Source organism: Rhinopithecus bieti, unplaced genomic scaffold (genome assembly GCF_001698545.2).
Source record: "Rhinopithecus bieti isolate Rb0 unplaced genomic scaffold, ASM169854v2 scaffold_80089, whole genome shotgun sequence".
In the NCBI taxonomy this organism is placed as follows: domain Eukaryota; kingdom Metazoa; phylum Chordata; class Mammalia; order Primates; family Cercopithecidae; genus Rhinopithecus; species Rhinopithecus bieti.
The window spans coordinates 279,430-294,973 of record NW_016830445.1 but is presented as its reverse complement, the minus strand read 5'-3'; the positions used below and the strand labels follow the sequence as shown (position 1 = coordinate 294,973).

General features: G+C 53.2%; 2 protein-coding genes across 4 annotated transcripts in view; one reads left to right on the top strand and one right to left on the bottom strand.

The window, feature by feature from the left end:
* MTMR1 (myotubularin related protein 1) overlaps positions 1-6,703 on the top strand; it is a 76,225-nt gene extending 69,522 nt beyond the window's left edge. For 2 of the 3 annotated variants that reach the window (XM_017865542.1, XM_017865543.1), the window contains one exon: positions 4,332-6,702. In XM_017865542.1, the coding sequence (XP_017721031.1) occupies positions 4,332-4,496 (165 nt within the window). In that variant the 3' untranslated portion in view covers positions 4,497-6,702. Of the gene's footprint in view, positions 1-4,331 lie in introns of all 3 variants that reach the window. The other variant, XR_001884046.1, reaches the window with a different exon arrangement.
* Positions 6,704-9,876: 3,173 nt separating this feature from the next.
* CD99L2 (CD99 molecule like 2) overlaps positions 9,877-15,544 on the bottom strand; it is a 131,033-nt gene continuing 125,365 nt past the window's right edge. Inside the window, exons 8-9 of the mRNA XM_017865525.1 lie at positions 12,124-12,189; positions 9,877-10,859 (exon numbers count right to left, since the gene is read on the bottom strand). Of these exons, the coding sequence (XP_017721014.1) occupies positions 10,795-10,859; positions 12,124-12,189 (131 nt within the window). The 3' untranslated portion in view covers positions 9,877-10,794. The remainder of the gene's footprint in view (positions 10,860-12,123; positions 12,190-15,544) is intronic.

Here is a 15,544-nt window from a genome sequence, read left to right as displayed (position 1 = left end):
ACAGCCCAGACATCACCTTCTGTGGCTGCCCAATGGCTCCAGCTCCCCACGTCCTCCGCCACTTGGCTACCATCTGAGCTTTTGGCATCATCTTAGCTTCCTTCTTCCTCTTTGAAAAAGAAAAAAAAAAATTACATTTCTGGCCGGGCACAGTGACTCACGCCTGTAATCCTAGCACTTTGGGAGGCCGAGGTGGGCAGATCACAAGGTCAGAAGTTTGAGACCAGCCTGACCAGCATGGTGAAATCCTGTCTCTACTAAAAATACAAAAATTAGCCGGATGTGGTAACGCACGCCTATAATCCCAGCTACTCAGGAAGCTGAGGCAGGAGAGTTGCTTGAACCCGGGAGGCGGAGGTTGCAGTGAGCCGAGATGAGATCGCGCCACTGCACTCCAGCCTAGGCGACATTGTGAGACTCCGTCTCAAAAAAAAAAAAAAAAAAATTATATTTATCTCTCCCTTTAGACTTCCTGCTCTGCAAGACTAGTCCCTGCTTATTATTAATTGATCTTTTAAGTTATTAATCTAATAACTGCTTGTCATTAGATTGAATCCTTCCCCAAATGAGAATTGAGTTTGAAGGCAAGCTGTCTTTGAAATGGCCCATGTGCCCAGAAACTATCAGTGAGCATGAGAGGTTGCTGGTCCCATTAGCATCTTCTGTCCTGGCTTTCAGCCCAAGACATCTATGTGCAGGGTGACCTGCTGCCCTGTCACTGGAGTCCAGGTCCAGCACTGCTCTCCTTTCTGACCTCAGGTGCATTATTTAAGATGCTAAACATAGGGGCCCATCAAGCACTTCTTGCCAGTCAGTGGTCAACTTGGGAACCAAAGCCTACATCCCCCTTCCAGCACCTTCCTCTTCACTGGTGTGTATTTCTGCTTAGGCATTTTGTTGAGTTATTCCATCCTGGGTGGCTTCTATTTCATCTGTTTTATCAACAGGGAAGACGGGCTACAGAGTGTCAGAAGTCACTATGTTATTTAAATCACATAGGGTTACCAGGTAATATTCTTGATGACTCAAAGGACCAGGTGGTTGGTAGAATGTCATTAACATTAGCAGAAAATCCAACAGAACTATGCCTGATCAGAAGTGCCTTTGGCTAAATGGAGCCTCTCGATTACTGCAGGAGACCCCCGTGCCCCCGTCATGCTCCCCCTTGTGCAGCAGGTTGCAGAGGTGAAGAAATGCTGAGCAGCAGAGAGGGTTAGAGCGGTGTCCCACAGGGGCACACCCAGGCTCAGATTCTTGCCCCCCCACGTGAGGCAGGGAACAGATCTTTCCTAAAACCTACAAACTGCATGACAGATCTGTTCCCAGATGTGGCCAGATTCTCACACGTAAGCGAAGTCACCTGCAATGATGATGATGGAAACCACAGCAATAGCGCCTGTAAGCTGCAGTCCTCTTGTGTGCCAGTGGGCTGTGTACACACATGACCCCAGTTAACACTCCCAGCAATTCCATGATGCAGAGAATGAGGGAAGGGTCAGACAAGCAGTGACTTGGTTGAGATCTTGCTGCCCAGTGCGTGTAATTGTGGAAGGATGCCCCCGACGGGGTCAGATGCCATCTCTGCAGTGACTCACCGCCTGATCTGCTGCAGGGTCCTGAGCCTCGCTGGGACCTCACAGGGGATTATTGATCAAATGCACTGTGCTCGGAGGGTAATAGGTAGATGGTCCTGCCTTTTGCATTCTCCCTCCACTGTGCTACACAGAAGAGAGAACCAAGAAAGAGTACATGGGCCACAGCTTGTTAACCTATATGCAATAGGCATGTGTCGGACACCTCCTAGGTGTGGACAACAGTGTGTTGGGGAATGGGCTGGGCCTTGGTGATGATGGACGCTGGAGAGGTAGGTTGGAGTTTGGACTTCATTCCAGGGTTTGTGGGAACCATCCCAGGGTTTGCATGACAAAGCCAAGTGTATATTCTAGAAAGCTCACTCTGGCGGCATCGAGGTGGATGGGAATGGGGGTTGGGGAGTGCAGTGAAGACAGGCAGAGATCAGTGGCTGGTGTGGGTGTCCAGTGACAGGGCCTGAGGAGCCCGGTGGAGCAGAGAGGAGGAGGAAGAGAGGGGAGGGGAGGGAGTACGGGAGTAAACAACAGGGGAGATGCAAGACTGTTGGGCCTCTTTTCTCTGAGAAGGCAGTGGCTCGATTGGCTGCCGAGAAAGGGGTTCTCTGGGCATCCATCAGAGGATGGCTGGGTATGGAAGGCCCATGGGCATCCTGTTTCCTTTGGGACTGTCTTGCCTTATGTCTTGTGATGCTAGCATGCATGGGACAAACATGACTGGCCCTTAGATGGAAATTTTCTCTAACACAATCCTCTGTTTAAGCCTCCGAGTTTTCTATTCCTTCAGGCATGCCCTTGATTTGTTGCAAATGAAAATATGTGAGTAGGCCGGCGTGGTGGCTTATGCCTGTAATCCCAGCACTTTGGGAGGCCGAGGTGGGCAGATCTCTTGAGGTCAGGAGTTCGAGACTAGCCTGGCCAACATAGTGAAACCTCATCTCTATTAAAAATATAAAAATTAGACACAGTGGCGGCGGGCACCTGTAATCCCAGCTGCTCAAGAGGCTGAGGCAGGAGAATCGCTTGAATTTGGGAGGTGGAGGTTGCAGTGAGCTGAGATCGTGCCACTGCACTCCAGCCTGGGAGAGAGATTGAGACTGTACTCCGCCTCAAAAAAAAAAAAAAAGAAAAGAAAGAAAAAGAAATATGTGAGAAAAGATGCAAACAGCTGGTGAATAAATGATAGCAGTGCGTTTGAGCAGTGCTGGGCCTCTGCCCTGGGTGTGTGTCAATGGTCTATTTCCCTGCGTGTCTTGCTTATTGCCGAGGCCACGTGCCTATAGATGGGTAATGGGAGCTTGATTGCAAGGTCTTCCCTTGTCTGATCAGAATTAAATGATCCTACAGACAGGAAAATATACCAGATGGGTCCTAAGGGTAAGAGAGGAGCTGGTGCCACCTCCCAGAGGCCTCTGGGATCTGCCTTTGCCATCACACTCCACTCCTGTCCCCTCTCTTCTTCCTGTGGCCTGCCCAAGGGGGCCATTTGTTCTCAGCCCACTGGGTGCTGGTTACTGAGCACCCTGTTATTAGAGGGACCTGGCTGCCGTCTTGCCGTCTTGCTTTCATCCTCCTTCCGTCTCCCTACTCTCCAGGAGGGCTGATCATCGTTGGCACACACGGTGGTACAGCTCAGTCTTTGAGGGAGTGGGGGCAGGACCTGGTGAAAGGTGAGCCAGAGGGCCAGGCTGGAACCAGACTGCAGAGGGCCTTGAGGCCCCTCTCAGGGCAGGGGGAAGAAGCCCCTGGAAGGTGTTAAGTGGCCAGTCACAGGGCCTGGCTGAGGCTTAGGAGCCAGCCCTGTGGCTGCTGTTTACACACGGGATCAGAGACCAGGGAAGGCTGGAGAGCTCCCCAGATACCACCCTGTTTCTCCCTCAGCCCCAGTCTGAGGCTCTGGTCAGCCTTGCCCCCAGCCAAAGAGCTCCAGGCGAGAAAAGCTGGGTCTTGGATGTCTCGCACCCTAGTAGCTGCTGGGGACAGCTTGTTAGGCGAGTGGGTTGGGTGCTATGACTATAAAATAGCAGGACTGGATGTCCCATATGCCCCAGGAAAACCTTTCTTGTTTATATTCACCCCTGTCCCGCAGTTGATGGGTTTAAAAGAGAAAAGCTACTTAGGGTGAGGCATTGCGGTGATGCTGAGCAAGGAGCAAGGGCCTGGTCCCTTGGGGAGGCTCCCCACCCCCCCCCTACCGGCACTGCCCGCTCCAGGGAGCTTCTGGCAGATCCTGCTCCGGTTGATGAAAACACAGCTTCAAGTTGTAGAAAGTGCTGATTTAACAGAAGGATTTTCAGTCAGCAGAGCTATTTATAAAAATGCAAAAATACAGAGATAATGGAGATGCTGGAAAGGGGTCTGCGTGTAAACATTTCTGACGCACAGTCTTTAGGACACTGCTCGCGCCGAGTCTGCACACGGTGCCCTTGGTTGATCCGTGGTGCGCAGTGTCCCCGCGCCTGCTTGTCTTCTGAGAAACTGTGGGAGCCTCCCCATGGTGCCTTTTCATCCCGGCTCAGCAGCTCAGCCTCTGGAGCTGCAGGGCAGCCTCGGTGGCAGCCAAAGCTCATGGAATGGGGTCCCATTGTCCACCTGATGCGAGATGAGTCAACGCCTCAGGAGACTTTGGCCACTCCAGGAGTCTGGGTGGTGAAAAACTCCTGAAGCCAACAGCATCTCCATGTGGAAACGCTGTGGTAGGAGGATGGCCTGATAATGCAGCTTTGTCTCTGCTCCCTCCAGATGCCCATTCACCAGAATCTCAAGGAGCTGCTGGCCGTCAGGGCGGAGCTGCAGAAGCGTGTGGAGGGCCTACAGCGGGAGGTGGCCACGCGTGCCGTCTCATCCTCATCTGAGCGGGGCTCCTCGCCCTCCCACTCTGCCACCTCCGTCCACACCTCAGTCTGATGGGCGAGGCCAGCCTGCTGCCCCATTGTCTGCCGGCGGCTCAGGAAAGGGGCCTGGCCATCACTGTTATGGCTGTAGCTTGTGATCTTGTCTTTTAGGATTAGGTCCAGGGACCATTTGTGTGGCTAGGTGACAGCTCCCACTGTTGGCGAGAGTGCTTTTTGTTTTGTGAACAGCCCGTTACCCTCCTGTCAGCGGTTTCACAGGGGAGCCGTCTGTCACATCCGCCCTGTGAAGCAACTTCTAGCGTCCAGGCAGCTTGGGAGAAACGAAGTAAATGGATCGCAGTACTGAGGTTCAAGAAAGCTGCGCCATTTCTTTCCAAGTTAAATCCCTCAGCAACAACAAACACCATTCACTTCAAGACGCATTGCCAGCCCCATGGCTTCCCTCAGCTCTTGGCCACAACTTGAAAACTGTTTTGAATGAAGTACTTGGGGAGAAGACAGACCACTGCCCTCTGTTCCACAGTTCTCTTCATGCACGGGGTCCTCCTGTAACAATTACTGTTGTGTACATATAAGGTATTTTTAGAGAAGAGAAACAGGCCTTTATTTTCCTATGTCCTTTTTTACGTTTAGAATAGTCACCTGAGGAGAGATCAGCTCAACTGTACTGTGGGAGAAATTATTTTCCAACAAACCTCATGCTCATTTTTCTGTGGTGCATTTGAAATGGGATTTGAACATGGTCATTTCAAGGACAACGTGTTCTGTCCTCACCTCACTCTGGTACTCACCTCTTGGGGCGGCTCAGCCCATTCATGGGGACAGCACCAAGCGGCCATGCTCAGTCTTCCAGCCCCGCTGAGGGTAAACTGAAGCCTCTGGCAGCTGTGCACAGGTGCTGGCCTCTCGCTCCTTCAAGGAGCACTGCCTGTCACTCGCTCCTGGGCTGTCTGGCCATGCTTCCCACCACCACTGTATCGCTGCCAGCTGCCGGGATCAAAGCAAGTCTGCTCTTATGTTATTTGCCTGTATGAAATCATTTCTCATTTTATCACAATTCCTTCAACTCAGCTTACTCACGTGGCTGCCTGTTAATATTTGAAAGCAGCCACTGTGCTGTGGCTTTGGTTTGGAAAAGCATAGCACACACTTCCCTTGGTTTTCCCTTCCCAGAGCCGACGGCAGCTGGTCAGCCCTCTTCCCGCTCCTGAACCTTTACTGACTGACTGTGAGCTCTGTGACTCCATCAGCCCTCGCAGGAATTAATTTACCACCAATTGATTCAATCCACTTGCGCGCCATAGCTCTGAGCTCCTCTGTGTGACATGCCACAGATGATTATTGCACACCTGGGTCCTGCCCCAGCAGGCCATGCCCCTCTGCTGTGCCCGTTGCTGCAACTTCCCCCCACCCCACCACGGGCTGCAGGAATTCAGCCTTTAGAGGCAGAGGCGGCTGCAGCGGCTCCTAAGGTCAAACCCCAGCGTGACTGCATAGCAATGTTAGCTGGCTGTTTTCAAATTACTGGATTCCAGACAAAGTCCTACAAATTGACCTTATTTTTGAAAATATGTTAAGGGTTTTTTAATAGAGAATGGATTTTTTTTTAAAAAACTGGGAACTTCCTGATTCTTACTGAAAATTATCCTTCTATAAGATAGCAGAGAGATTTATTCAAGGTAATTTGATAACCTAAAATCAATTCTCCATTTTTATCACATGTGGGATTTGTTGCTAAATCATATTCAACATTAGCTTTTATGTTCCTAACATATCTGAAAGCTTATTTATGAATGGATAAACTGGATTATAGATATACTGATTTTTTTTTAACAGGGACATTTCCCATTTTCTTCCCAGACATATGTAATCCCCTGGCTGACTAGGACTGTTAAACATAGTGTGGACTGGAGGATGCCTTCGACAAACCAGAGAAGCCAAGTTGTGGGGGGCTGGTGCCTGGAGTGGGCCCTGTGCACCTCACCTGGCGGAGGCTGGGGGGTGCCGTCAGCAGGACCCTACAGACTCCCATTCAATTTTAAAGAAGCACAACGGGTCATTTCCCTTTGTATGTTCCTAGTGCAGAACTGTTTCTAAAACAACTTGAAGTATAGTTTTGTTATCTAAGCAATTTTTGTTTTAAGTGTGCTAGAATGCGAAATCTTTATGGTTCAGGTTTTTAAAAACTGGTACAGTATTGTATTTGTCTCATCTGTTGCACTGTATTTCAATCTGTAATTAAAATGATCTTATGTTTGCTCCCTGGTCTTTTTTGAGTATCTCAGATTTTTCCTTTGAGGATAATCAGTAATAAAAGCACATGGATTGAATGTTTACTGTGTGTCAAGCACAGTTAATATATGTGAAGTACCTTTATGTGATTTAATTCATTCACTAAATGATAAATGTATCATGGGTCTTGAGTATTTTGGCTGAAACGAGAAATACTGATTGTGAAGTCAGAAATGCCCTCAGCTCTAACCTTGAGAAAATGTGGATGAACTTGAGGAAAGGTCTGGAGACACCTGAGAGTCAGGGTGATGAGTCCTTCGCATGCAAGTGCAGTGCGTTCTCTCTAAGGCCTCAAACTGCCCCCACCCCAAAGGAGTGTTCACCTTTTCAGGGCCAAAAAGGCCTGGATGAATTCGCAGCACCCTCGGTGTCCTGTGCGTGTCGGTCTTCTTGTTAAGGGTACAGGGTCCCTGTCCTTCTCCACACGTCGCTACTGAGTGAGCCAGAGAGCCCGGTATTTATTAGGCACAGAGGCTGCCTGGGGGGCTGCTTGCCAGTCGGCCTTCCCCAGCAGTGAGAGCAGAGCAGCAAGCAAGGCTGGGAGGGCTGCTGCGCCAGGCCCCCGCTAGCCACGCAGAACTCTGCACAGGAGCGTTACATGGTGGTCTCAGGTTTGAGAGGACCTGGTGCTGTTTCACTGGAAGCAAAGGTTGGCAAAACAAAATGAAACAACCAGCCTCCATGTTAAAACCCAGGGTCCACTGCATCTTGTTTTCATGGTGAAATGCCCTGAAATGTCTTCTCAATGTGAAGCCAAGATGCCAGCTGATGAGAAGGACAGACTTTATCCCAAACAGGCCACTCTCCATGAGGTTGCAACAAGTGACAAAGTGCAGGGCCCCCGTCTCTCTCAGCTTTCTGGTTGAAACAGCTGCACGTAACTGGAACCTCCACTGGTTACTAGCCTGCTCTGAAGGCAGCAGAGCAGTCGATTTGGGATTTGCGAGCCTGGGACTCTGCTGCTTCCAGACCCCAAGTGGGCAGCCCTGGACTCGGCAACCCATGTAGCCTGGGAGCGGCCCCGCAGCACTCTGCTCCTGCCTCTGCCCTCTCTAACCCCAGGACATTGGTCGCTCCACATCGCCTTAGCTGCTTGTACAGTGAGGAGCCACTCTTGGAAGTCCTGACACTGAGCTAGTCACTGAAGGGTAAATGCAAGCTTCTAGAGAAAAACCTTCGGCTGGGGGGCGGGGGGGGGGGGGTCAGCTCTGCATCATAAATTACTTTAGGGAAAAGTAGCAGCACTTGACCAAGGGCGTGCCTTAACACCATCAGAAGACAAGGATCTGCTTGGTGCCATTTTATTTAATGCAAACACGAGACAGTTTACAACTCGCACCTGGACACAAGCACATGAACAGATGTACAGGGAATTCTAGAATTTGGAGATCAGTCTCCATTTCTTCCTCAGGGCCCTGGCACTGAACCCCAGCCACTGTCCCAGAGCCTCCCCTCTGGGTTCCACCCCAGAAGCCACCCACACCTCCTTCTGCCCATCTTTATCTTTCCTTGAGCTGTGACTTCACCCAGCATGCGCTCAAGAGTTGTTACAAATTTTCTCTGCCAAATTAAGCTGATAGAAATGAGCCACTTTCAACCAGTCCTTCCAGTCCACTGTGTCTCCCCTCTCACCTGGGACAGGCCCATGCTGGCCAGTTCAAGCTTCAGATAGACACATGGTGACTAGAGCCCGCGAGGCTTCTGCACGTGGCAGTGTCGAGCAAGTGTAAGATGTCCGTGGGACGGAGAAGCTCCTGAAATGAACGTTCTGCAAACAGAAGGCTGAGGGGTCTTCCAGGCATGTCCAGTCACTAGGAGCCGCCACCGGTGGGCCTGAGTGCCAGGCTCCAGGCTTTGTGCAGAAAGCACCCGGGTGGGTAAGGGAGAGCAAAATGGGTCTCTCTCAACTGCAGTCAGTGCTCCTGCGAACATGGTTTCACAGACAGTACATATTCTACATCACAGCTCTAGGGTTTCAAGGACTTTGCCATCCGACAGGCCACCATAAAGGTAAGGTGGACAACCCCTGAGGTCACGCCTGTCCAGGTGGGCGAGCAGGCCTCACCCATAAAGGTAAGGTGGAGCAACCCCCTGAGGTCAGCGCTGTCCAGGTGGCGACAGGCCATGGCATCATGCCAAAATCCCCCATAGCCACCTCCAGCCCAGCACCAGCCAGAGGGTGGGGCCATCAGCTCTTGATGTACTCGGTGTCAGGGAGGGACAAGCCTGACAAAATTCACAATCTGGCCAATAAGTGTGGGAGGCCCTGGAAACAGGCCAATCCTGCAAGCCGCTCCACCCTCACTAACTTCCTGAAGCATTGGAAGCTTCTTGAGACCAGGCCAAGGTTTCTTTCCTTCATGGCACCACGCAGAGACATTTCTGCAGTGCTGCAGGTCCCCCTTCAGCCACACAGCCCAGGTCTGTCAGGGATTAAAGGGCTGAGCAGGAAAAGGGGTGGTAAGGAGCCCACAGGCATGCGCTGGGAATGGCCTCACGAGGCAGCCTTGAGACACAGTGCTACAACTGACTACCCTCCACTACAGGCATGTTTGCAAAACAGACACGAGGCATGCATTAGACAGATGCATGTGGGGGCTACAGATTCCAGTGGTTTCCTTAAGAAACTGGAGTTGGCTCATCCCGCTCAGCAGACAATCCCGCTTAGTGGACAGCCTGTGGAACACGTGGGGCCATCCTGCACACCAAAGAGGCCCGTGAGTTTTGTAAGATCCTGCCTGTCCGGTGACTCATACCTGCTTTCAGAAGTGCTTTCTGACATGGCAAACTGATTATCAGTAGACAGGGGCCCTAGACCCTAGCATGTGGTTCTGTCCCGTGAGCCTCTGACAACAGAGCTCACCGGGACAGAACCACATGTGGGCCAAAGGAACATTCCAGGAAACCAGCTCTGCTCCAGCCCAAACCAGGCAGCTCCATGCCAGGTGAGGGGCTAGTCATGGGGTTCCTGTGTTTGCCACGGTGAGCATGGGTTCCCACACACTCTCCCTCAGAACAGACAAGCAGGCTGACCACAGAGCTACAAAGTCACGTGTGTTTCACTAAACCGAGCCAGCATGCCTTTCCCCTCTCCTCCCCTGGCGCCCCCAATTACATTGTTAAGCAAACAACAAGCATGATTCTGGCTTTCATGCTCGCTCTTGACATCGGTAGCTCTTGCTACCAAATAGGAACAGATACAGGGTGGAGGGCGAGCACGTCTCCCCAACACGGGATAAAACCCATCTCCAACGCGGAACTGATTCCTAAAGACCTTTTATCATGTCAACCCTAAGGCCACATCCAGTCCCCTGTGGAATCAGATGGGAAACAGGCCTATGAATTGCTTCATACTTAGCCAGAGGATTTCTAAACTCTCAGGGCAGGACTATCATGAGATACATGTCTGCACTTAAATAACTGAAAGTCTCCACTTGGACCGGCTCTCTGGAAGCCCAGCAACATAAAACCCGGGATGGGGAAGACCGAAGTGAAACCATCACCCTGGGTACTGCGTGTGTGTGGTGTTACTTGGTGCTGACTGGTTCGCTCCTTGCAGGGGCTCCAAGTGAAGTGGGTGCAGGCTGAACTCCCCACCTGCAGCTCCTTGAGGTCACCGTCAGGGGCTATTGGCAGAAACCTGCCACAATGAGCCACTCCAGTGTGCAGGGGTCACAGTCCCATGGGTTCAAACTCTTGTCCCCTAAGCATACATGTCATCCAGCCCCAGCATCCTCTTGGCCCCCACATCCTGTGCTCAGTAAAGCTGGAGGCAGGCTGGCTTTGGGAGTTGGTGGCTCAGCAGTTCCCGAGGCTGGTGCTGGCTTTCTATCAGAGCTGGCTCTTGAATTTCGGCACCAAGTCTCAGAGCACCTGTGGCAGGGCAGAGAAACCAAACTCCCAAACACCCAGAGCTCCTCCGGAAAACTTAGAGCAACAAGGAGCCGATGACACAGAGCAGCACAGCAGCTGTGGGTCCAAATGAAGGGTGGGGAGAAGTGGGGAGCCGGGTGACAAGCGGTGGCACCACTGTGCACGCCTACAGCAGGACAGGGCCCTCAGATCCGGGCTGCTTCGGGTGGCGGCGGCTCTGCAGACTGCGTGTGCAACGCGGAGTATTTCACTAGGGGAAGAAGAGGCCCGTGAGAAGGAATTCTGCTCTGTCTTGCACAGAAGCAGCAAATACAGCAGCAAGCAGGTGCTGGGAACAGAACTAGGTTCCCCTTTGTATCCTGTGGGGGACTGCTTAGCCCTGCCTGTGCAACTTTCCCTCTGGGACCCACTCCCTGTCCCCAGTCAGGACTATCCTGAGCCTGGGAGTAGTTTTGGGCGGGTCAAGGGGAGATAAAGAGAAAGCTGGACAGGCCCTGGAAACAGCTCAGCCTCCATCTCCTTACCTAAAAAATGAGCATACTCCTGCCAGCACTGCTGGAAGAACTATTTTAAATAAAGTGCTCAACGTAGTACCTGTCCACACAGATGTTGGCCTCATGGTGGCTAACTGCGGCAAAGCTCACGACAGTGGATGCGACAGTGGAATCCATTTTTCCACATCTGAACCCAGGCCTATTTTAGTTAATTTGGTGCAGCACTGCCACCCATCTTCAGCAGTGCTGTAGGGCACCCGGCTCCCCAGTACACACCACACAGGCTGAGCTCCTCCTGGTCTCCCAGGCCTAGTCCCTGCAGCTACTGCACTGTAGTTCCAGTGGCAACACTTGCCTGAGCTGTCCTAGTCTCCCCGCCTGCGCCTCCAGGCCTCGGCTGCTGGGAAGCCGGCCTGCTCCCCGACCTCAGCAAGCCTTTCTGGACCTCCTCATTGGCATCCCGTGGGCACAGGTCATATCTACCTCGAGCAGTTGCGCACTCTAGGCCTGTGGCCTGATCTCATGCGACCTCAAATTGCCAACAGCTCCTGAATCCAGAAAGTGCTTGATGACCACAGAAGGGGGAGGGAGGGGCACGGGTGTTGACAATAGGGTCTGGGTTTTAACCAAGTTCCCTCTTGCCTGTGACAATTTGCAAAGGGAAAAGTTCTAGGTCTAGGTTAAAAGCTTCCCCATGGCTCTGTTCAGCATGTAATTGTTTTTGCTGATGGGGAGCAGAGGTGCCTGGGGCTCTGGCTCAGACGAATCAAGGGCAGGGGCTGAGCAGCAGCAATGCCCAGAAGTCAACGGCATGGCAGCAGATGGCCCCCTGGTTGTCACCCCAGCATCTTTGGGCTCATGAAAACTGGGAGGCAGGCTGATCAGGGTGGGCTTTTGCTCTGGCCGGACATTCTAGAAGCAGAGGTCTCTGTGCTTCCCTGCTTCTCTAGCACAGTTCTGCTCAGCGCTGGGGCCAACTAGGAAAGTGTCAGCAAGGGACACTGAGTACAAAGTCCTCACCTTGGGGCTCCTCACACACCACGGCTTCCAGGTTCTCTCCCTTCACGTAGTCTGCGTTGAGACCCTCTGCAAAAGGGGAAAGGGCAGAGTTAGTGACGCGCACAGGACCTGCGGGTCCCCAACGGTGACTGAGAATGCCTGACCAAGTCCTCTGCAGCTAAAAAAGCAGCACAGCTGCCCCAGGGAGCTCAAAAGCCTGCAACCTGGGCCACCTGAACATCCTTATCCGGATGAAAACTGTTTGTCCAGGAATTCACTGCCCAGGAGTTCTCATCGTCGTCCTCAGAAATAACAGTAACATGCAGCAAAGGCTTCTGGCACTCCATCCCCACAGGGCAGCCGCCACCACGCCAAGACGGCAGCTCCGCCCAGTGGAGGGGGTGCCCGATGGCAGGGCTCAGCACCATCCACAGGTCCATGTGCGGCCCAGGGGCCAGGGAGCCAATCGCTATGAGTGATTGATGGATGCAGGGCACCGTGGAGATGCAGCAAAGCCTCCTGCCCACATGCAGCCTCCCAGCAATACCTGTGCAGAGAGGCCAACTGGCTTCTCCCAGCAGCAGGAATAACTGCTGTGTCCACCCGAGCTTGGAGGGGCTGGCCCACCAACAGCTGCTTCAGTCTAGTTGGTTATCTAGGCTTTCTCCACACCTATTTACAAGAGGGATTTGGGGACGGTACCAAGCATCCCCTTCAGCCAGCAAGCGCCAGTGTTCAAGTTCTTAGAGTGGACCCCACTCCTGCTGCTGCTTGCAGAGTCGAGTCTGTGTCTCATCCCTGCATAGCACAGGGACTGGAACCCTTCAGCCCTGGGTCTGTGGGAAAACCGGGGCATGGTTCCAACCAACCGACTGACTGACCGACCAGGCACCAGTGCAACCCAAGCCATCGTCCTGGGCTACAGGCTCCTTGCCTAAGCAAGTATGCCCGCCACCTGCCTGCCCCGGCGACTGCTGGACTTGAGGTGGGAGCCAAATGGGTCTGTGACAAATGCGGGCACTGCTCTTTGGCAGGTGTGGCCGGCCCCACGCAGAGCGGGGCAGGTGATGAGTGCAGTGGAAGCTGCCCCAGGTGCACCTTCCCAGCTGACAGGTGGAGGCCAAGAGACACACCCTGAGCCTCGTGATCACCACCAGCTGCCAACCCAGTGGGCGCTGGATCGTTTCCTGCCTGTGGGTGGCTCTCTATGTGCTCCCCAGGCACGACCACCAGTGGACAAGTGAGCCCTCACCACGGCACCTCAACTCTCCGCCAGCTCCCGCAACATCCAGCCTGGGGACACAGCGCCTGGCAGGTGGCATCCTCTCACACGCATCAGGGCAAGCTAAAGATAGTCCCAGTTACAGCCACGTTGGTGAGTGCGAGGGAAGCAGGAGGGAGAAGAGTGGCAAGGAAGCGCCAAGAGCAGGGGCAAATGAGTAAGCATGAAGGCTGAAGCAAAAAGGAAGGTGAGGAAGGCAAAGCAGCGTTACCTTGACCTTCTGCTGCATCTGAGGGCAAGACACAAAGCTTAGAACCCTGGAGTAAGAGCGCTCCCGACAGCAAACATGCGGGCTTTCCACACTGAGAGCAAAGGCAAGGGAAGCCAAGGGTCCCCAGCAGTGGTGGGGACAGGCCTTCCTCGCAGCCACCTCCTGCTGTCTCCCCAGGGCTTCGTGTTCTGCACCCCTGCCCCCTCTACCGCCATCTCCATGTGGCAGTGCCTGAGACTCAAGGGAAAGAGTGGGGACAGGAGGCCCAACCCCCAGCTTCTCAGTGTGCTCAGCCACCCCACAAACGTCTGCGGGACCCCTCCTGATTCTGACCCGGGCCAGGTGCCAGGGACATGATGTACACGCAGCCCCACCACGGAATGGACGGTCCAGAGACTCCTGATCACTGAGGCGGCAAGGCGAGCTGGGAGTCGCAGACACGGTAACCAACCGGCCCAATCCCGCCCCATGAGCACCAGGTGAGGTCAGCAGGGGGCGCTGTGGGACCACAGACTGGGAGAAGCGGCTCCAGGCCTGCCGGGCGAGAGGAGCTAGGTCAGGAGGGGGAACAGCGGAGACCTGGGATGGAGAGCACATGGCGCCCTCGGGAAGTGAAAGGCCTATGGGAGGCCTATGGAGGGGGAAAGGATGTGGTTGGGACCAAACCATGAAGGGCTTCCAATGCCAAACTCAGGGGCTCAGCCAGGACCTTGAGGGCAGCAGGAAGCATAAGGGGGGATCCATGCATTTTAAAACAGGTCCCCCTGGAGGAGAGTGAGGTGTGGAGGAGACTGGACAGGCACAAAGGTCTATGGAACCTTCTGGATGGAAGATGAGGGGAAGACCTTGGCTCTGTCCTGGCAGGGGCCATGGCAATGGTGATGGGGAGGTGTGGCTCAAGAGGAGACCTACGCAGGTGGCACAAATCCCAGGACTGGGGGAATGCACTGACATGAGGTGGGGGGACAGGAGGACTCCCAGCCTCTAGCTTGGGGAGACAGCCACACAGGAAGGTGCCATGGGAGAAGGAAGGTCGGAGGGGAAGGGCAGTGAAATCCAAGATGGACACACTGGGCCGACGGGGTGCCTGGGAGCTGCCCCGCTTTGCCTGCTGATTCACTTCGCAAAACCTCACACTGGCCCGTTTTAGGAAATAAGCATGAAAATAACGTATTTTCCTTCCATTTTAATAAGACAGATACAATCAAGATGTTCACTTTGTGCTTTGGAAATCAACCTATTTTTCTCTCTCTGTTCCTACTGACACCTGAGCAGCCTCCAGCCAGCCTCTGACTTTAATTCCAGAGCAGGAAGGAAGTTGAGATACCCATGATGGGGAAACTGAGGGCCCAGCAGGAGAGGGCCCAGGCCGGCCACCCTGTCTGCTCAGCCCAAGAACTCTCCCCATCCATGGCCCTGCCCTTGCCAGGCCGAGTTACAGGGCTGGCTTTTCACCCACGTGCAGAGCCCGGAAGAGAGGCAATGGCAGGTGGGGGGCAAGCGCACAATGCCTGGGAACCTGCTCTTACTAGGAACTGCAGACCTGGAGTTTAAGTAGTTTCTTTTACCCAGCATGCTTTTTAAAGTCTCAAAGCCATCCTTTGGCCTGGCCATCTCACCCAGTTTTGTAATGGGCATGGATTTGAAAACTGGACTGTCGCATCTCACCATTAGGCTAATGATGCTATAGTGAAGGATGCCCCGCCCCATGCCAAAAAAGATCTGCGAGTCCTCATTCCTGGAACCTGTGAACGTGGCCTTATTTAGGGACAGGGTCTTTGCAGGTGTAATTAAGTTAAGGATGTTAAGATGAGGTCATTCTGGATTGAGGATATAAAGCGAGATTGGAGTGATACAGCCACAAGCCAGGGAACACCCGGAGTCCCTTGGAAGTGGGAGAGAATCAGCTTCTATTGTTTTGAGCCACTCAGTTTGTGACTCTTGTTCTG